The sequence below is a fragment of the Macadamia integrifolia genome, chromosome 14, assembly GCF_013358625.1.
Source record: "Macadamia integrifolia cultivar HAES 741 chromosome 14, SCU_Mint_v3, whole genome shotgun sequence".
NCBI classification, from domain to species: domain Eukaryota; kingdom Viridiplantae; phylum Streptophyta; class Magnoliopsida; order Proteales; family Proteaceae; genus Macadamia; species Macadamia integrifolia.
The window spans coordinates 24,544,995-24,568,686 of NC_056570.1; the positions used below are offsets into that span (position 1 = coordinate 24,544,995).

The 23,692-nt window shown below is 37.8% G+C and overlaps 1 protein-coding gene across 1 annotated transcript in view; it reads right to left on the reverse strand.

Moving 5' to 3' along the window:
• Positions 1-11,237: 11,237 nt before the first annotated feature.
• Positions 11,238-23,692, reverse strand: part of LOC122061509 (pre-mRNA-processing protein 40C) — a gene marked incomplete in the record, with an annotated part of 86,864 nt that continues 74,409 nt past the window's right edge. Inside the window, 3 exon segments of the mRNA XM_042624789.1 lie at positions 11,238-11,398; positions 12,874-13,203; positions 16,264-16,386. Of these exon segments, the coding sequence (XP_042480723.1) occupies positions 12,883-13,203; positions 16,264-16,386 (444 nt within the window).

A 23,692-nucleotide genomic window follows, 5' to 3' on the forward strand; every position in this document is an offset into this window, starting at 1 on the left:
TCTGCCACTAGTGTGCAAATTTTAAGCCTTAGAACGAGGTAATATGGAAAACAATGAAATTTGGGGGATATATAAGACATTTTACAAGGGGTTACTGCAATGATATGGGTCTTAAAGGGATGCTTGCATCCAGTTTCAATTTTTAGTTAGTGGTGTACAAATCTTTTACTTAAACAAAAAATATAAAAAGGACATAATATTAATACATAAATTATATATATATATATATATATATATATGTATATATATATATACATAGATCTAACGTGCTCGATTACGATGAACAAACAACAAGAATTAACCGAAGACTTCAAAGCTGGGATATGCCCAAAATTTCAAGAAATGATCTCTATGATCGATACTGGTTTGGACTTGAAACAGTCAAGACCGTAGAACAAACTATTAATTTTACCCCTCAAACACAAGAAATTCAACTTTTTGATCCAATCACTTTACAAGAATTATACAAAGACCGTAAATATAATTATGTCCATATTGGATTAGTTCAAGTGGCCATCAAACCTCTTCACCGTGAAGGACTCAATACTTCCATGTTGTTAGCCCTTCGGGACCAAAGATTTCTTGAGTTCAATGATTCCCTTCTGGGAGCCATTGAAACTAGTCTTTGTTATGGACCTGTCCATTTCAATGTCTACCCAAATATGTCCATAGCCATTGAAGACCCAAATATTTTACATTCACTCAAATTAAATCTCAAAACCCACGGTTACAAATTAATGCATGGGACCATCCCTATCTCTATCATTCATCGCATTAAATACAAAGCTATGAAATCTGTCCAACCACGCGTCAAACGAACATCCTCAAAAGGCCAAATACTTTACCTTGAAACTGATTGTATTTATGGTCAAATTTTCTACCCAAAACTTTGCCGTTGGGAAGACATTTCTTTCCTTGAGGAATGGCAGCTGCAAACAACTACAATTCCCCCTCAAGTCTTTAACACCAGTATCTGTTCTATTTTCCAAGATTTAGACGGATTAGTTTCCATTCGGTTTAACCGACAAAAACCCCCTCCTGGTTACCAAAATTCAAGAAGGTCATGCTCTGAGGCATCGACTTCTTCTGACTTAAACCAATGGGTTTCTCAAACTAGGACTGCTCCACCTCCGCGTGATTCTAGAAACCCAGGAGTTCGTATGATTCAAACAACCACAGATTATCAAATAGACAAACCCTTACTTCGAACAGATTTTGAATCCCCAAAGAACAAAGAAAAACGAGAATGGTTCTTAAGAACTTTCAATCTTGAACAACAAGCCCAAATCAGAACAAATTGGTATAATTTTATAACAAACCTTAAAACAAATGTTTTCTTCTTTACATATTTTGATATTTATGCCCAAAATAATAATGTTTACTATCCCTGGCATAATCAGGTATGTACTCAAACAACTTCTCACAAATCTTGGACCCTTTATGATGGTCCAACTACTAACGCTATCCATCCTCCAGTGGAAAACATCAAACACAACTACAAAGATAATGAAATAACTGCTTCTCCGTTCAAAATTGCTGAACAAGAAGACCCAAACAGAAGACAAATTGAACAATTAAACTTTACAAACTTAAGTCTTCAAACCATAGGTAATCAACTATCTAGAGTTGAGAACCTTGTCCAACCAAAACCAATAGCCTCTTCATCTATGACACTGGCTCCGGTTCCAACTTTCGTTTCTTTATTCAAACCATATAATATTCCTCAAAAACAATAACTCGCTCTTAACAAATCTTTTGTTCTAGATCAAATTAACCAACGTCTAACTATTCTTAATGCTGCTGAAGCACATTTAAGCGATCCACAAACACCAGTCCAAAATCAGCCCTCAAATGAACCTTCGGCTGAATCAAACAATAGAGGTGTTCGCACCATCATAGGATGTTCTTCAGATACTTCCTCAAGTTCTGAAGAAGAAGACTTCCCAAAAATTAATCAAATTGGTCAAAGTTCAAACCAACACCCAGTCTTCCCTGACCTTCAAATTGAGGCTAGAGGAATTGCTCCCCAGGCCTCTTACCAAAGTGGAATCATTTATGAATGGAACATAGATGGTCTGTCTGAACATAATCTCATGAACAAACTCCAAGAAATGACTATGGTTAGCAATGCACATCGTATCAAGAATACACCTAATAGTGTTGTGGCTACCTTGCTTGTTTCTGGCTTTACTGGCCAACTCAAAGGTTGGTGGGATTATGTCCTGACTGATGTCCAAAAAATAGAAATTTTAATGGCTGTTTAAATCACACCTGAAGGAGTTCCCCTTCTTGATGGAGAAGGTATTCCTATTGAAGATGTTGTTAATACTCTCATTTTAAGCATTGCAAATTATATTTTAGGAAACCCCTCTCGTCTTAAAGACAGAACAGCTGAACAATTATCAAATCTTAGATGTAAGAAATTACATGATTTCAAATGGTACAAAGACACTTTCTTAACCAAAGTCTTAACCAGACCTAATGCAAACCTTCCCTGCTGGAAAGAAAAATTCCTTACAGGATTGCCAACTTTGTTTTCTGAAAAAATCAAACAACGCCTTAGGAAAGAAAATGATGGGATCATTCCCTATGATCAAATGTCCTATGGCCAAATAATTAGTCTAATTCATGAAGAAGGTTTTGCCCTCTGTACTGATATTAGATTAAAGAAACAAATCCATAAAGAAAACAAGTTTTACAAACGTGAGTTAGGAGGATTCTGCGAACAATTTGGGTTTCCACCTCTCAGACCTCCATCAAAACATAAACACAAGTCTTCTCGCAAATATTATAAAAAATTTCATAAATCCAAAAAATATGTGTCTCACAGACCATTTACAACCCCTGAGTTTTACCATAAAACTCCTCCAAAAACAAAACATAACAAATACAGAAGGCCTTTCAAGGCACCCAAAAATTTCAAAAACCCAAAACCTGACAAATCTTCTCAAGGTTGTTTTCGGTGTGGCAAACCTGGCCATATCGCCAAATTTTGTAGAGGCTCAAATAAAATTAATTCTTTACAAATTTCTAAGCAAGATAAAACTCAAATCCTTGCCCTTTTCCAAGAAACTTCGTCATCTTCTTCTGGAGATGAAAATTACAAACTTAATCAAATTCATGCCTCTGAACATACTTCCAATTCATCCAATAATGAGAATTTTCAAGCCTGTACTTGTGATTCTTGTATTATTGGCCTTAGTTGTGAAGACTGTGTTCTCAAATCCGTCCGGATGCTCCGTGCATCACCTAATTCAAATATTTTTGATTATATCGATAGCTTAGCAGATCCAGAACAAAAGAAGGCCTGCCTTGAACATCTTAGAAACAATGTTTCTACTCAAAATTCCCCTCAACCATACAACCTCCACCAGATAATGCAAAAATTCGATAAAATAACAAAACCTCATATCCTCGACCATTCTGGTCGCATCAAATCCCTTGAAACTACTACAGCATCCTTGCAATATGAAATAAAACAAATTAAACAACAAATAACCCTCTTAAACAGACAACAAAACCAGCAAGCTTCAAACAATGAACCATTAATAAACCATTTTGCAAACCAAGAACTTGATGAATCAAACCCTACTATCCCCGGGTTTGTGGCTACCATAACTTGTCAAAATTGGTATGTCCACATAACCTTAGTTGTTAATGCCTCATTCAAATTTTCTGCCATTGCCTTAGTTGATTCTGGTGCAAATGCCAATTGTATCAACGAAGGTGCTATTCCAACCCAGTTCTATGAACGAACTACCCAACGCCTTAATACTGCTAATGGATATGGATTAAATGTCCAATACAAACTTTCAAATACCCATGTCTGTAACCAAGGCCTCTGCCTTCCCCAAACTTTCATCCTTGCAAAAGACCTTGACCAAACTATAATCATTGGTCAACCATTTCTAGAAAAAATCAAACCTTTCAAAATAACCCAAGATGGGATTTCTACGAAATTCCAAGGGCAAAAGATTGTCTTCCCATTTCTTCAAGCCCAAAACTCTGATAACCAAAGCGTTAACAAAATTAAACAATTAAACTTTCTCAAAACAGAGCTTCTCCATGAAAGAATCTCTGATCAACTTAAAAATCCCAAAACTATTCATCAAATTAATCAAGTCAAGATAAAATTCGAATCCAATCTTTGTTCTGATTTCCCTGATGCCTTTTGGCACCGAAAGCAGCATATGGTCTCCCTACCTTATGCTACTGGGTTCTCAGATCTTCAAATCCCCACTAAAGCACGGCCAGCTTAAATGAATCAAACTCTCCTTGAGACTTGCAAAGAAGAGATTAATGATCTCTTAGCCAAAAAACTCATCCGACCCAGTACCTCTCCTTGGAATTGTACAGCCTTTTATGTCAATAAGGATGCTGAAATAGAACGTGGTACTCCCAGGTTAGTTGTTAATTATAAACCCTTAAATGATGCTCTTTAATGGGTTAGATATCCAATTCCAAACCAAAAGGACCTTTTACAAAGAATTTATCAGGCCAAAATATTTTTCAAATTCGATATGAAGTCTGGTTTCTGGCAAATCCAGATTCATGAAAAGGATCGTTACAAAACTGCTTTTATAACTCCCTTCGACCTGTATGAATGGAACGTCATGCCATTCGGCCTCAAAAATGCCCCCAGTGAATTTCAGAAAATCATGAATGATATATTCAATTCTTATGGACAATTCACCATTGTCTATATTGATGATGTTCTGGTTTTCTCAAATTCTGTTGAACAACACTTCAAACACCTAAGGATGTTTTATCAAATTATTAAAACAAATGGACTTGTTTTATCCAAAAGAAAAATGGAATTCTTCCTCACCAAAGTCAGATTCCTTGGTCATTTGATTGAAAAGGGTACCCTTACCCCTATTGATCGTGCCATTACTTTTGATGAAAAATTTCCTGATCAAATTCTTGACAAAACCCAATTACAAAGATTCTTAGGAAGCCTAAATTACGTTCGTGATTTTCTTCCCTAAATCAGTAAGATTGCCGAACCTTTATACCTTCGGCTTAAAAAGAAACCAACTCCCTGGTCTTTGGCCCAAACTACGGCCATTCAAACTATCAAAAAACTTGTCAAAGAAATTCCCTGTTTGTTTATTCCTAACCCTGAGGCTTTTAAAATAGTCGAAACCGACGCCTCAGACATTGGTTATGGAGGAATTCTCAAACAAAAACTACCCAATGACAATAAAGAACAATTGGTCCAATTCACTTCTGGTATCTGGAATTCTGCTCAAAAGAATTACAGTACCATCAAAAAGGAAATCTTATCGATTGTTCTTTGCATCCAAAAATTCCAAAATACATTACTAAATAAACCATTTTTAGTTCGTGTTGATTGTAGCGCAGCTAAATATGTTTTATAAAATGATGTTTCAAATCTTGCTTTAAAACAAATTTTTGCCAGATGGCAAGCTTTATTATCAATTTTTGAATTTCAAATAGAATATATTAAAGGAGAATCCAATTCTGTCCCTGACTTTCTTACTCGTGAATTCCTCCAGGGCCAGACTCTTCAAATCGACCTTATCAGGATGGCTCCCCCTAAGGAGTCCACCTCCTCAAATTCTATCGTCAAAACCAAATCAAGTTATGGAGCCTCCACAGTTGATGCAGCACCATCCCACCAAATAATCACCAGAAGCCAATCCCAGATGGCCTCTACAAATAAATCATACTCCCATGTTGTGGTTGTATCCTCAGCTGCTGGTCCCCTCCAAACCACAAATAAAGCTAGCTCTAGCCTACAAACCACTCAAGCCAAACCAATCCAAATAGCCCAAGGTTCTAAACTCAAAAGCCAATACCATGAAAAACCCTACAAAGAAGATCTTTTCACCATTGAAGAGCCCCTGTTCAAATATGCCGACTCACCCATCATGTTGGCCCAACAAATTTTCTACAAAGGGTGGCATCACTTTTCCACCGCTTCTGCAAAAAATCAAGAGTTCTAGGAATATATCCTCGTAGAAACTGACTCTGTCAGATTCAAACTTAACTATGACAGAAATGACCCAACATTGGTTACACATACAACTGTAACCATATGTAAAATTCTTTCACTTCAAGATTGGGGCAGTCATCCCCTTAATCAAAGAAGCTTTTCAAACACCTTTTCCCCACAAAATTTCACATACCTTGATTACCAAGATGCTTGGTACAAAGCTTTCTGTTTCCAAAACAGGATCAACCGTCACTCTAGGTTCTTCTGTTTTGAGTACAGATTCAATAACCAAACTCCCCTCTGGTTTCCCAAATGGTGGGATCAATATGGTCCTATGATAGAAATCCTACCACTATAAATTCAAGATTCTTTTCAAATATTTTGCCAAAATACAACCCCCCAACCTCACCAACCTAATCTTCTCTGGTTCTTTCTCTATTGCCGTTTCGCATGGATATTGTTCTGGGAATATCAAATTTATGATTACCAGGTACATGACTGGGTTGCTCTAATCCTCTACCGATCTTTCAATGTCAAATGGTGGGACAACTGTGACGTCTCTAAATGTGAACGGACGTCGCTAATCAAAAGCCTCACAGGTCTTCAACCTGTTCCAACAATCCAAAACACCTCAAAATCAAGCATCAAAAGTGAGAAGGAAGCCCTTCGTGCCCGTCTAGCCGAACTCGGATCCGACTCAGATAATGAAGACAATGAAGGCTCTAGTGATGGTGCCTATAGTCTCAAATCCATCAAAGGATCTATTCCTGCCCATGAACTCTGCTATGGGCAAGATCCATATGAGGATGACCCTGACTTTGAGCCTGCCAGCTCCAAGGCATCCTCCTCCAGTAAATTCAAAGAAGTTACCTCCCGTTGATCTCGTCGGGTTGCAAAACCAAAGTCTTCATCGACCAAACCCTAAGTTTGGTCCATAACGTCTGCTAGGACGGTCATAAACTAGCCGACGGGTGTAGTCGTAAAATCACACCTAGTCAAATAACCTCAGACGACCTATTAAGGAAAGGAGGTACTGTTACTATCCCAGGTCAAAGGATAGTCCGGCCAATATTCGGCTCAAACAAATAGGATACAAACCTCTTGATCGAACCAATACGGAGAACAGTGTCCCTTACACGTGGAATGCAGTGGTAAGATCATTGAAGATTCCAAATCTACTGTCAACAACAACCCTATCAAAGATTCCAAATCATTTGTTGACAGCAACTCCAACTTTCGGCGCCAACAGTTCCACAATTGTCGGCAGCAATTGTTCACTCCAAATGCAAATTCAAGTGTACAGTTATAATGAAAAATGAAATGTCAAATAGTACCTAATTTGGTACAGTACCAAATGAAACCCAAATGCAATCCAAACTCACATGTAATTCAAATGAGTCTCCTTGTATTATAAAAGGAGCATCTCCCCTTCTCCCAAATCAGTTGAAGAATTAGACTTGAAAAATCAGACTCCCCAAACTTGTAAACTTAGAACTTAGAGAGAGAAGCTCCGAAGCAAGCTGTGCCCTCACAAGTTCTTCCAAGATCTCTCCGAGCACCTCGCCGGTCTTCAACAACAGGCTCCGATCATCTCAAGTCTGATCATCCTCCAAAGGTTAGCTATCCACAGCTCAAAGCCAACCCAACCTTCTTCTTCTCAAATCCTCCAACCCAAGCCTACCCAAACCTATATCCAAATATTGTAAACCTTATTTTCAAATTATATTCCAAAGTATTTTTCTTTGATTGCATTATTAGCTTTCTTTTGCATATAGCAGCTTCTTGTTCTATCCTCAGATCAAAGCCTACAGTCGTGCCTCTTGATTCTGAAAGATAGATCTAGTTAAGCAGCTTTTAATTTTTGTGCAATTTTATATCCTTTACTTTAAGTTTATGGTTTTGTTCTTTATTTGTTTATCTTTTCTGCATATTTAAGACTGAGTAAGGTATTGCACCCATCTCAGTTTTAGTCTCCTTGCTGGATCAGAGTAAGGTATTGCACCTATGTCGTTCTGATTGCTATACAGAACTAGGAGATCCCTATTTCCCTGGATTTTAGCATATCTCGATCCTGTAATCACACACACACATATATCTATATATATATATGTATATATATATATATATATATATATATATATATATATAATTTGGTAACTTAGAAAGAATTAGTTTTATGTAAACTAAAATGATTCTAAAATATTATATACCACAGAATACCTTTACTTATTTTTAAAATAACTCTTAAAACCTATTTATCATTGTGATATACATAATTTACCTGTATTCATTGGATAATAAGTGGGATGAATTTGTATATGCTACTTACCATATTCAACCTAATTATTAATCAAGTATACTCTAATCATATTGGATATTTTTCTTGTTTGATATCACTATATTTGAATTCTGTTTAAATAGCCTGACCCTATATATTAATTTACATTCATAAATCAGAGTGGAACCCATTTAATTAATAATGGAGTTCAACATAAATTCGTCCAAAATCCAGCCCATGGTAGGCCAGACACAAGTATCCATTGAAACAACCCACTAATTAATTCCCACTACTCTTGTGCACATTTAGGCAAAATTCTCAATGATAGAGATAATTAATTTTGATATTGAAAAAGAAATTAAATGTATATTTGTACTTGTTTGTTTTGATTTTTCACATTGGGCAATCCAGAGTAGAAGAATTATCAAATGTAGAGAAAATTTGTTTCAACAAAATAGAGTTTGCTATTGCAACAACAAATTGCTTCACGTAGAGGGGTCACAAATATTGCTAGGATTTTTTATTTTTTTTGGATGAAGTAATAATTCATTTCCAAAGGGAAAGAAATGAGAAAAAATATACAAGCCAGAAGGAAAAAGAAAAAGAAGAGCCACAAGAAGGGTGGCAAAACCCTAGAAGGGGGAAGAAAGGAGGAAGAGGAAAAACCCCAAGAGACAAAAATAAGCTTGTTCCTTAGGGAATCAATGACCGGACGATGCTGGATTAACATAAGTTTAGAAGCAACCTCAAAAAAGATGGATCTCGAAATCGTATCAAAAGAACGGGAGTTGGAAGCCCAACTTCGGAGATTTATCTCCATCCAGAGTTGACTAATAGTAGCATAGAAAGCCAACTTCCAAGCAACATCACATATTGAGGAGCCAGAAAAAGTTGGATACTTGGCCAAGGAGGGTATATGGTTTTTAAAGGAATCTTCTCAAATGGAAAAGTAGTGGCAATTAAGAAATCCAAAATAATGGATAAAGGCCAAATTATTCAGTTTATTAATGAAGTTGATATCCTTTCTCAAATCAACCATTGAAATGTTGTGAAGCTCTTGGGTTGTTGTTTAGAAATAGAGGTTCCATTGTTGGTTTATGAGTTCATCTCTGATGGAACCCTCTTCCAACATATTCATAATAAAAATCAGATTGTGTCTATTTCATGGGGAAACTATTTTAAGAATTGCCACTAAAAGAGCTGAAGCACTGAGGTATTTGCACATTCAATACCAATCCTCCATAGGGATATCAACTCTTCCAATAAACTTCTAGTTGATAATTACATGGCTAAAATATTTGATTTTGGAGCTTCAAGACCATCTTCTTGGAATCAAACTCTAGCCACAACATTACTTCAAGGAACCTTAGGTTAAGAGTCTTTGTATGATTACCCATGGATACAACATAATACAAGGAAAATGAAAGCTCTCTTGGTGGACCATCAACAAGTTCTACTATCAATGGGACTGGTCAAGAGTCTTTAGGGGATTCTATCATGCTAGCATTAGAGATTTCTCCTTGAATATGCAGCACTAGAAGGTGATCTATGCAAATATGAGAAAGTTCTTAGTGACTATGGTTGGTATTTTCACTAACTCGCAGATTTTTATTGCATAAATGGACTATTATGTTTCAGGAAATGCAGTGGACTCAGAAGCCAGAGGAATTCTATAGGGCTTGCGAGGGACGAAGGAGCAGGGATGGGAGAATAAAGAGATTTCGATTGATAGTTAACCGGTGGGAGACATGGCTTATGCAAGGCAGCCGAGGGATGGCATTGGGAATTATTTACTTTATAACATTTCTAATTCTATATTCTGACTTTTTAAGGAGAGACTTTATTCATAGGAGAGAGAGATTCAAATTTTATTCACATCCGTATGAGCAGTTATTATCTGCAGCGAGTGTGGCGATGCAATATCGGATAGCCAAAAGCATCCGGGTACACGAACCGAGGTCGTCTCGACCATCTGATGCTCACCACACCGCTGCACTCACTACAGAGGATGTTTTCACCATCCGTATCCAGTTAGAGCATTTTCAGATCCAAATTCAAATTATCCAAGAAAATAATTATCCAATCTAAATAGATAATCAACTATAAGGAGCTAATTAATGATATTGAGGCCTTGAGGGTTCTTGAAGCTTAAATAGATTCTCAAGAATAAGGAATAGTGCCAACATATCTAGAAGACATGGATTGAGAGCAAATTATATCCAGTAGGGAACGAAGGTCCTCAAGTCAAAGTTGTAATGTTCATTCCAAAATCTGAATTCGATTCGCATCCGTATCTATTTAAAGGTATCCATATCTGTTCAGGAAATATTTGAGCCCGATCCATATTCAAACCATTTACATAAACGAAAGAACACAAATTGTTGCTGATGTACATATGATTCTATTTCCTTTTCTAATTTTCTTTCTTTCATTAATATATATATCCCCCTCCCCTGTACTTTGCTCGTACAAACCACCCCCTTTGTTTTCAAAAATTACATACCCTACCCTGTAGTTTGTTGGGTCCAACAAGCAGACACACTCCTTAAAAGTTTAATTCGTAGCCTTGGAACATCATCCCATGTTTTTTGGATGTCTATGACATCATTCCCAACACAATTTTTGCTCAAGCCTACCAATGACGTGGCCCTTCTCTTAACTGCATAGCGATAACACCCATCTCCCTGAATTTGTTGGAGTCGTCTTCGCTTCTAAAGCAACTATGTAACACCTATCTCACTGAATTTGTTCGAGTCTTCTTTGCTTCCGAAGCAACTATGTATAAAATTTCCATATCCAGGACTGATTCCGAAACAGAAGCAGGTGGTAATTGGTATGGCCATGGGGGGTGGGATTCAGGTGGTTATTGATCATTTCGAAATGTTGTACCAAGTTTTATGAACTCTCCTTTTATTTGTTAATAATGATCTGATGATGCTATGAAGGCTCCTAGGTGAGGAAGGTAAGAGAAGAAAATGGAATTTGTTGTAACAGTAGATGTAGAACAATTTGTATTATCTTTATTTAAATAATCTAGTTTCTATTCCATTTAAAAAAAAAAAAAAATACTCCTCTTTCTTTCTCCAACAGTCATGACTCGCCAGATTTTCTGCTCATTGTTCCCAATCCTAATGTAAGAAGATAACACAGCTCCAAATCCCCTGCAGAAAGACAAATCAATAAATATCTCAACACGTAGAGAAAATTGTGGCTGGATCATCATATCTTCAGATGCTCAATAGTGCAGTGTTATGAGACACTAGAGAAATCACAGGCATTGGTGACACAAGAACTTCCAGATGACCAGGCTTTTAAGTGACTGGATAGAGGTATTGGCTTTAACCTAAAGGAAGAAAATAAAAGTTACTTTGGACATGCCTCATATAACAATATCACATTTGTTTGCAACATGGGAGATTTTGAATGAGCGCAAAGTGGATCCATAAGATAAATGACTTCATGCGCATCGAATCTCTAACATTTCAACCTAGAATAAGCATAGGAAGGAGTTAAAAACTTTCATAAATGACAAGAATGATATTTCACCACAAAAAAATCTGCTGGCATAGTGTAAATTTTTTTTGGATAATGGAAAAATGCAATAAGATGAATAAGGAGGGAGGTTAAAACATGATTACATATCCTATCAGTTCTAGCCTTAGTGGTTAACTGGTGAGCCACCACAACTTACTTCGACATTGTTTCATCAAGTTCAAACTAACAAAACCCAAACCATGTATCTGAGATCCAACAAAAGAACCAAATATCTCCCACAGCCAGTTACTCTGCTCTATCCTGAAGACGTTAATAACTCTACAAAATTTTCTGTTATTTTTCCCACTTGTCTAGCAATCCATATTAGAGGGGAACCCAATTGGGGCCATATGTAATTAATAATTTTTTTAAGAAAAAATACCAAACTTCAAATAGGACTAGACAGCTTTCGGCAATTAATAGAAAACCCAAAAAAAAAGAAAAAAAAAGCCACTTTATGTCCTAGGAACCTCTACTATGGTAGGATCACACCAGAAGACACCAGAAGAAAAATACGCACGGTTCCAGTCAAAACTATTTCAACTGCCCAGTCTAATCGGGTTTTGAAACCTACGGGTACACGGTGCAAATCACAAAAAGCTGTCATACAATTGAACAGCCCAATGGAATTTAGGCTCTTCTACAATTAACTTTGGTATCAACATATTTAACAAGGATAGATGGATGCCATCATGACACAGTCTTATGTAACACAGTATGAAGCATGCAATAATTGGTTATTCATTTTCTGTGGAACAATCACAGTAATGAACTTGATTGCCATATAAAACAGCATTCAAAAAAATAAAATAAAATAAAAAAGGGAAAAGGTTGGATATGCCGCCGATATCAAGTATGCTAGCACCATGGTGTCTAACTCTCTCTTCCCTTTTTCTGAAATGACCTCCATATCCTTCCTGAATGATACTCCATCATGTGTTCCTATTGGTGCTATCCGCTAGCATACTTGATATCGGCGGCATACCTATCCCTCTCCCAATAAAAAAAAAATAAATAAATGATGGCCCAGAACTGCCCTTTCTAACTCATAAGGTTGAAGCTCATAAAAATTATCAAAGCAACAGAAAGTGTAGTCTCTTACCTTCACAACCTATCTCTGTCCATGGGTTCTCCTGGACACTGATGGTGACCTTCCTGAATCGAGAGAGCTTCGATCCTTTGTATCCTTATTCTGCCTTTCTTGCTTTGAATCAGATGCCAACTTTTGCTTCCGCGTCATTTCCTCAACATGTCTCCTCCAAAGGGTCTCCCTGTCTTTCCTTGGCATCTTTGAATACCTAGAATCAGCTTTGAGTAGGCATTTAGCTGTGGACCAAGAAGTAAGAATCGTCTTCCCATCTTCTGTAAGTTGCGATGCCGCTTCAGCAGTTATGACCTCTGCTAACAGAGTTCTAAATTCACGTGCACAGCGCTGTAAATCAAAATACCATTCGCAGCATCAGAAGTTGTGATCATGTCTATCTAATAGGGAAGTATTATTGTAATATAGTCAGACATTTCCATTAATGAACTGTTGCACCACTTGTCGCCTGCCAATTTTGTGTCCAAGTTCATCTCCATTTTATTTCCTTGTAGACAGTTAATATCATTTGTCAAGGCGGCTTTGTCTGGACTGGCACCTTGGTTGCCTAGGTGGTGCCAAGGCGTGCTGGTGTCACCTTGAATTTTGCTCCCCTCAACAGCCTTGGTTTGCCTAGGTGTCGTGACAACTATGGTTAATATAATAAGGCTATGGCACAATAAAAAGACTTTATTGATCTAAGAGAACTAATGTAGAAGTGGACCGTGGGTGAAGTCAAACACACAGAAGGCACACTATATATTTTTGTCATGTTGCATAATAGGGCTGAAATTTTACGGACTAGTAGACCCCAAATTCCCCTTCTCATGTGCCAAGTTAAGCCTCTTGGGGACACGCACCCTTGTCTCTGGGCTCAGGGGCCACTCTCAGACGGAAAACACTAGCCCTAAAATAAAACTTAGAATTTTTTTTGAGTTGATAAGTAATAAAGCTTTGAGAAATTCAGAACTATGAGATGATGCATGGACTACTGAGAGGGAGCATGGAAATACATGGAAGAGTATATGATTGAATGAGGATCTGAAATTTTGAACATGCCAATCCAGACTATTCCTAGATATCCAATGGTTGGAATCACCACATCACCCTTCCGTATGCCACAACTAAGGGTCCCTATAGAGAAAATTTCCTGGATGTGCTAATGTGGGACAAGGTTACTAAACAGCAAGATTACAACCCAAACCTCAAGAGGTAGGATTGAATGCATTTAGTACAGCAGGTTACTCTTGATTAACAGCAGAAATAAGGGTTATGATCAACAGTAGGGATAGTCACTGGTAATAAAGCCACAGAATATAAAAACAATCTAAAGGGTCAGATTGCTGCCAACAGTGGAGTTACTGAGTATGGCCAGTTGCTTCCAGAATCAGGAACTGATTGAAAACCTGTGACCCTTAGGTTAGAAGACCTTCAAATTGACACTAAAAGTAAGTAATGTTGACAATAAGAATCCCTTAAATAGAAATTACAGGACCATCCCAAAATAACTACTATAGATCAACCAATAGGATGAGCTGACAGCCACCTCAGATTAGCCACAGATGATGGTTAATTAGGGAATAACTTTGGGGAGAAAACTAGAAATTTACAGCCACAGGTTTAACCAGCTAATGGGTGGTCATGAAAATACCATTGAAGGAAGAGTATGAGCAGGGTAACACCCTCCCTAGGTTTGAGCTAAAGTTGACGGATAGATTTTGAGTCGCAGAAAGTTGAATGTTGCTGCTGTAGAACTCCAAACAAGGCTGCCACAGGGGTTGAATTTGAATCTCCAATACCGCCCTCTTTGAGAATAGATGGAGCAGTCATATGGATTGCCAGAAGCTAAGATGATCTCGGTATCTTGAAGTGAAGCTCATTGCAGGTTCAGCAAAAAGTTACTAGGAAGAAGAGAAAATGGAGAAGAAAAGGGGAAGAAGAGGGGGAGGGGGTGATATGACCAAGGTCTAAGGCATCTCACAGCACAATCTGGCATAAACCAAAGCTTTCATCCATTAATTAAATTGTTGGTATAGGCACAATGGCCCTTACAATATATAGGTGCCTGTACCACCCTAACAGAAAATAGAAAATAAATAATAAAGGCCCAGGCAGATAGTGGGAGCCTTGTACAATAAGAAACTTAAATAAAAGGAAAGATAGCCTAAGATCTAAGTAATATCTGCTTCAAACTGAAATAGAAACTAATCCCTACTTTCGTGTAAACTTCAAGTCCGTCCTATTTGGGCTTATAGAATGGGCCTATTACAATAAAATAAAATAAAAAATCAAAATTACTTGGTCCATGACCCATATAACCCCTTGGGGACTTAAATTTGGACCCAACTTGTTGAACCGTGGGCTCAATTTGACCCAAAAAAATTGAACCATACCCAAATCCAAAAATTATTCTTCTTTGTTTGATCTACATTCTGTGCTCGACTAGGAAACCTTTTGCAAAAGAAATTCAATGTACATTTTGGCCAAAAAGTCTATTACACAGCCGATCATGGAAGCCTTGATGGCCCATGATGCCATGTGGATGGGTTATTTAGAAATTTCAACAGTTGGATAAGAAGGTTTACAGTCCAAATTGGCCATGTGCAAAGCTTCAAAGCAAAATTCAATCATATGCCCTCAGTATCTTTCCTTGCATTTCATGGTTTCAACCACTTTCAATACTAGATTTTGCAATGAATTTTCATAGAAATATTTCAGTATGTTCTACTGTTTGAGCTGAAACTTGATATGCAACTAGGGGAACCCAAGTCCAACCTGTCCACAAAATTTGAGGCCCACCGGATCTGTTATGTTCCACTCATCTGGGGTTCACAATGTCTAGAATATTAGTTGAAAAGGTCAAATCTGACAGCCATTGGAAATACAAAAGGAGCAGTCATAAAAATTGTTACACCCTGACCCCACAAGAAGCTACAATATTGTCTACTTTGGGGTGAACCCCTCACGGCTTTAAAATGCGTCGTGACCATGGAAGGGGTGCTAGAGGTTAAAAGCTAACCCAGTCTCTTCCCCCCTCGTCGATGTGGGACTGAAGAGCATGCCCCCCGAAACGCCTCTCCCGTTTCATGCCCAACCTTTGGGGCTCAAGAGATCTAGGCCATTTCATGAGCGTAACAAAAATGGTGGACCACAAAAGTTAACATGTGCTCAGTTCAAAGGGAAATCTACCAATCTAATGATCGGTCAGATCAGCTTTCCATGAGGGTCAAGTTGAAAGGTTATGAAAGCAACCTTGCTCACAAACGACTGTTTAACGAGATTTTTCTTGTAAAAGCTTACGTATAATAAAGGGCCACTTAGCAGTAATGGTCACATCTACAACAGTTAGGAAAATGATAGCATATTATAGAGGAGCATTTGATAGCTCACAAGAGATTGATTCAAAATTACCTCATATAAAACCTTTACATGTTCCCGGAATAGCTTTTCCGTATCACCTTGATCTAAATCAGTGTTGCTAGCACGCCCTTGTGGATCCTTCTCCAGTTTTGGTTTTGATTCAGTCCAAGATGCCTAAATACAAAGAAGGAACAAGTATCTCAAAATAAAGATGAGAACTAGACAGTGAAAATTTATATCATTAGCTAGGCTTCATCAAATATTAACATCCAATCCTGAGGATGTAGTAAACCTAGACACAATCACTTTGGCCGGAAGCACAGCCAAACAAAACTAAAATTTACAAGGTGAATAACGAAAGAAGGAAAAAAAATGCTGGAGGTATGGAGGGATATCTAAGTTGAGAGGAATTGAAGATGAACTTTGACAGTGTGTCCAAGAAGTTGTGTAAGGATAAGACATAGTTGAGTAGAATAAATGGTTTCCCTTTATAGTTTCTTTGATTAGAAAAGAGAATCCCCTGTAACTTCTCCTTATTACCATGAGTCGATAACTTCAATAGGACTCTGTAACAAGGCCAGTTAGAGAAACTTGATTCAAGATTTCTAACTAAAGAGATATGAGTGGAGGTATCTTATGCAATCAAGACTAGGCCTCTGAGAGAAACATGATTCAAGATTGGGCTAAGGAAAACCTTATTTTGGGTCTTGGTTGTGTTTTATGGGCTTTGGATAGATTAATTTTTGGTTATGTATTGTATTGTGCCTTAATCGTAAGCCCGTAAAGTGGGGCTGTTAAAGTTGTAGCAATGGTGCTGTTTAGTAACTGTTGTGATAGTTAACTATTCATGGTGGTGTTTATCATATATGGTGTCGTATAAATTGTAAGTTGTACTACCATGGGAATCTTTTTTGTTTTTCCCTGTTTTGTATTCAACAATGACCCTGAGTCACCAACATATAATACTTAAATAGGCTCACAGTAAATACATACACACAAAGCTGTGAACTTTCTTCCCGAGAGTCTAGTTTGATAAGTTCAGATCAGTCATAGTTGTCCAACTGTTGCCTAGGCGGCACCAAGGCATCCATAAGGTTGGGCGGTTGCCAGCCTTTTCTTAACATAATAAGGCGGACAACTTAAGACCCTGGGAGGATGCATTTTGTTTATATATAGATATATATATATATATATATATGTTTTTGTTTTGATAAAATAAAGTTATTTCTATTACTTCTATTGGCTTGTGTACTAGGTGAGAAGCATAGAATCATTTTGTTAATCAAAAAGGAAAAAAGTGAAGGACATAAAATTAGAAATTGACACATTGACATTGATTCATTCTCTCTTCTGCAAAGCTTCACGCTCTGGAACCCTACCTGAACAGCTGAACTGGATAGTGGGTGGCACCTTCTCTTTTCTGGTGACACCCTTCCCTTTCTGGCAGCAACCTCTCCGGCCGCACCCTTTCAGGCAAGTAATGTTTTTCTTTCCTTTTGTTTCTTCTACTTTCATTCTGTTTTCCCCTTCTGATTCTGTTCCTCCCCCCCACCCCCCCTTTCTGTTTTCCCACTTTTTCTTCTGCTTCTTCTCCTCCTCCTCTCCAATTCATTTTGTTCCTTTTGTTCCTTCCTTATTCTGTTTTTCCTTCTTCTCCACTTGTGTTTCTTTCCCCCCCCCCTCTCAATTTCCTTTTTTTTTTTTTTCTTCTACTTCTTCTTCTTCTGCTGTTTTATTTTTCCCTTATTCTTCTACGTCTTGCCCTATTCAATTCTGTTTTTTACCGTCTTCTTTTTTCACTTCTTCCTGCAGACCCTTCTTATACTCTGGTTCTCAGTAATTTAGTTCCTCACTTCCTTCCTTTTCTTCTTCTGTTATGTTCTACATTTATTAATTATATAAAAGTTCAGTTTTCCAAATTTATTCATTGTTTTTTATTCTCCAATTCATATTGTCACTTTTCCACCTCAAATGTGTGTGTGCATACGATGGTGCAGTTGGTTAGTTTTACATGCATAATTGTATGAATATTTGGGTTTGATTCTAAAATTCTTCTATATTCTTAGTTCTCTGTTCTTATTGCTTGATATGTGAAACTGTATGAATTCTTCTATATTCTTACCGCTTGAAATAGAAGTATTCTATATTCTTACTGCTTGAAAACTTGACTACCCTTTTCATTCTTGAATTCAACTAAAGCTATTAGTTAGCTGTTAGCACATATTGATTGAATTTGTTATTGCAGCAAAGGGCTGTTAATTTTTATGTATGTGTAGCTTACTACCACTTATGGGCTGCTAAGGAAATCATAAATCATACTAGCTGAAAACTTTTGTATTGTTTTGTTAATTTGTGAGTATTGTGTGTTTGTGACTGTGGTTGGATATATAAAAACATAAAAGCTACCAGGCCTCTTGGTCCCCTAGGCGACAACTTGTTGCTTAAGCACTCAGCTGTCCCTCCAACACCTTGGTCACCTTTCCACTTTGATAACTATGAGCTCAGTTACTACTCGGTGTGGATTTACCCAATGTTACTCGAATCATTCAGTTTTGTTTTTTCACTGCGACTTCAGGGTAGTAGTGCTAATTGTATATATTGATGAATAACCCTTTTTGGTGACTCTTTTCGTATTGATTAGAACAAATCTTATTTACAGCAGCATTTTCAGATGAAAGATCTGGGTACTCTCAGGTATTTTCTGGGAATCCAGGTTGTGGGTAGTAAAGGCATTAATCTCTCTCAAATGAAGTATGTGCACAATCTGCTGTCTGAAACTGGGATGTTAGCACCCAAACCTGTTCATACGCCTATGGATGAACAGCAGAAGTTTTTGGGGCAAATGATGGTGAGGATCTTAAAATAAGCATCAGTATAAGAGGTAGGTTGGTAAACTAATATCTCATTGTGACTAGGCTAAAATTTTCTTTTGCAGTAGGAGTTAAAAGCTAGTTTATGGAGACACCCAAGCGGGCTCATTAGGAGGCAACCTGTCAAGTTTTTTTGCAATATCTTAGAAGTGCTCCAGGAAAGGGTCTTATATATCCCTCATATAAATATTGATCTTGTAGGATGTTCTAACACTGACTGGGTCAATGATGCAGGGTAGGAGATCTAGTACTAACATTGTACCTTTGTTGATGGAAATCTTGTAATTTAGAGAAATAAGATACAGACCACAATGGCAAGGTCTAGTGATGAAGCTAAGTCTAGAGCTATGGCTCATACAACGGCTGAGTTAATGTCGTTAAAGTCACTTCTTCAAGAGCTCGGGTTTCCTATTATTAAGCCTATTGATATGTTTTGTTATAACTAGATAGCCATTTATATTGTAAGCAACCCTGTTTTTCATGAGTGCCCTAAGCACATCAAAGTTGGCCTTCATTTTGTGAGGGTAGCTATGGTGAAGAAGTTGCTTGCGTATATATATTGGCTTACCAGACTAACAACGAAGGCTATATCAGGCCGAGTATAAGATAGATAAGAGTTGTCCAACCAAACTCTGATAACTGCTTTTGTCTATGGGTTCTCCATCCTTGAGGTGGGAGTTAGGCCCCTAGGGAGTGTCAGCTGCTTTACAACCTAAAAACCTTGTATCAAAGAGAAGATCAAGAGTATACTTCTGTTGGGAGAGGAAGATACCTTAAGCTGAATGAGCTACCTCAATACCTAGGAAATACCTCACCTTCCCCAAGTCTTTGATTTCGAACTTTGTGCCCAAATAAGTTTTGAGATGATCTATCTCGTGAGTATAGCTGCCAATGATCATAAGAAGAAGAAGACTCACCAATTGGATTAGCAGGACTTGGATCTGGAGGATACAACTAACTAGGCACAGTGGTTCTGGTAAGGTAACACACTTGAAGATGCTTGGACTTCTCCGCCTGGGATGTAATCGGCTCCCCCTGGGAAGAGATTGATCCTTGTTGTTCCTAGCTGGTCACACCTTCCTCAAGAATCATGTCACCCACATCCAATGGAGTAATCAGAAGCACATCTTCTAGTGTAGTATACTCCCCTTGATGAGGTGCATGAGATGGGTAATAGGCTTCTGATTCTTGGAACACAACATCCATAGAAGTGTACAGTTGTCGAGTTGGAGGATGGTAATAGCTATAACCCTTTTGAGTGGGAGAGTAACCAAGAAAAATGTAATGAAGCCCATGAGGATCAAATTTCCCATGTAGTTGGTGATTCCAAGCAAATGCCACACAATGAAACACCTTGGGAGGCACCACAAAAGAGGAAGAACTCATCAGAACCTCAATAGGACATCGTGATGCCAAGACACAAGACGGCATCCGATTAATAAGATAGACAGTTGAGAGAACTGCATCACTCCAATATTGAGGGGGAACATGAGTCTCAAACATCAGAAACTGTGCCAATTCCAATAGATGGCGGTTCTTCTGTTTAGCAACTCCTTTCTAAGCAAGGGTGTCAACACAACTAGCATGATGAAGAATTCCCTGATCAGTTAGGTATAACTGGAATTCCCCATCAATGTATTCTTTGCCATTGGCAGAGTGAAGGACTTGACCTTAGAATCGAAATTAATTTTAACCATCTTATGAAATTTCTAAAAGCAAGGAAAAACATTGCTCTTCTAACACAGCAAATAAACCCAAGTGGTGTGACTATAACAATCAATAAATGTAACAAACCAATGGTGGCTAGTGATAGAAACACAATAGGAGGGGCCCCAAGCATCAAAATGAATTAAACTAAATGGAACTAAACTTCTATTATCTAAAATAGGATAAACAGATCTGGTTTTCTTGATGAAAACATTAGCATTGCAAAAGAAAATGTTGGGATAACAATGTTTAAAAAAATTAGGAAAAAGCTTGGCTAAAATGCCTAAAGCGGGGTGACCCAAACGACAATGCCACTGATATAATTCAGTCAGAGCAGATGTGGAGGAACCTGGGAGAGGCCTAAGCAGTCAATGTTGTGGGAAACTTATCAAGCAGGTAGTAGGTACAAACCACCCACCACTTAACCATTGTCAAGCATATGTCCCGTTACCCAGTCCTGAAAAAGACAATTAGTAGGAAAAAATGTTACTTTGCAATTAAGAACCCTAGTGATACTACTAATGGAAAGAAGATTAGAAGAAATTTGGAAACATGCAAGACAGACGAGAGAGATAACAAAGGACTGTGTGTGATGGAACCCTTCCCAGAAACAGAGGAGATTGAGCCATCAACAATAAGAACTTTATTGTTACCTGATAGAGGAGGGTAAGCATCGAAGTGTTTAGACGATCCAATCATATGATCAATGGCACTGGAGTCGATTATCCAAGGAATAGAATCAATCGACGCACAATGGCCACCAAACAAAAAGCCTGAGTGTTGAGGATGTGGATCTGAGGAGCTGTGGTAAGGAGATAGCTGAGGCCACAGAAGGAGCTGAGTCGCGCTTGGTCATCAGACGACGGAGAGTTTGTAACTCCTTTTGAAGTAAAGAAGAATCTGAAGGAGTATCATCAAAAGCCTGATTCAGAGCTGCATTAGGTTGTCCTTGCCCATGACCATGAGAATTGGTCAGTTTGCCATGTAACTTCCAACATCAATCCCTTGTATGTCGTTCCTTTCCACAAGAATCACACTTCACACGTTCCTTTTTATTGGCACTAGAACGGTTGTCTCAAGATGGTGTCCCTGATCTGGAAAAAAGAGTAGATATGTCTTGTGTCACAGGAGTAAGCACAGTAGTGCGACGCCTATCTCCGGATTGCACCATGCATAAGACTACTCTATTGACAGGAATGGATCACGACTCAAGATATGGGACCGAGTCTGATCAAACTCAACATTGAGTCCACCAAGGAAAATATACACACGGAGCTTATCCTCCTCCTTGAATATAATAGCATCAGTTTCAAAGGAAGCAGCAAAATCTTCATAAAACTCACTTTTGCCACATCTCGTAATCTTCTTTCTCAACTCATAGCATTGGCATCATTTCCAACCTGAGAATAGGTATCCTTGGCAGCTTTCTGGATCATGACATTAGTATCCAGTAAGAGATAGCCCTGAGAAATAGTCGGATCCCTGGAATCAATAAGATATGAGATAATAAGGAAGTTGTCTGTCTCCCATTATTTCTGAGTATGATCAGCAATAGCAGGCTTAGAAGTGTCCCCATTAAGGCACCCAGAATAGCAATGAGAACCAATAGCTAAGAAACAGGCAATTGCTCCCATCAAGTTTGATGGAGCAAATAGAGAATAAAGGAAAATCACAATGATTATTCCTTCCTGTCCATTAGATGCAGTAGTGAGTTCGGACATGGATACTAATCAAGAGATGAGTCTATTGTTGGAATCTTCAACAGGAATATGACAGATCCCTAGCACACATCTATAATAATCACACACTGAAACGGAAGAAGAGATTCACATCATGTCAACAATAGGGCAGCAAACCGTCGGTGGGAAAAAAAATACACAACCAAGGGTGGAGGACAGTGGCAACGACCCCTGGTGAATGACGACACCAAGTGGTGAGCAGCGATAGGGGCGAGAGAGAAAGAACTAGGGTTTCTTTTCCTTGGTTAAGGCATTAGCCCTAATACCATGTTGATTTGGGGGATTGAGCTTGTGTCAAGTAGACACCTGCCCCTTTTTCTTTATAGTGGAGGAGAGAATGTTCTACAAAATTGCAAGGACCAAAATTAAAGACTAAAACACTCTTGAAACCCCACATTAATGCAGTCTAAACTGCAAATCTAAAGTACAGTAATTCATTAGATTGATCCTTGATCCATGGTTCGACCATTACGACCATATCGACCATGCCTGGTACGATGTAAGGGTACTAATTAAAATTACTCAATTTTGACCCATATCAACCAAAATGTCGAAATTTCAAACATATCGAGCGTTTCGACCAGTTTTGGTCTAACCAATGCCTAATAAAAGGGCTTGTTTCGTGGGAAACAATCCCATTTTGCATATTTTGACTCTCCTCTCTCACATTTTGATTGTAGGTATTGGAAAACAAATGAAATCAACCAAGAATTTGAATTTTTCACCCTCAATCTTTGATTCTAGACTTTGAATCTTACACAACCAAAGTAGAACTACCCAAGGAAGGGTACTTGGAGCGAAAAGGTAAACCCCATTTTCCCCAAAAATCATTTTTTTTTTTTACAATGTACTTGTATATATAGTAGAATGTTTTTAATTTTTTATATGCTAGTTAGAATAACCTGATCCACGCATTCATAGTTTCAAAATTTTTTTTTTTGATGTTAAATTATCTTAAAAATATACACTTTCTTAGAACATATATTTTGAAAAAAAATATGATTAATATTTTATGTTTGGAGTTCAATATAATATATGTTGGACAGCATTAGCCGATCTACGGCATGACAGTGTCGATCTTTTTTTTCCTTTTTTATTTTTTATTTCAATTTTCAAAAATTAATCAAATGTTTACTGAAATATTAAAAAAAAAAAAAAAAAAAA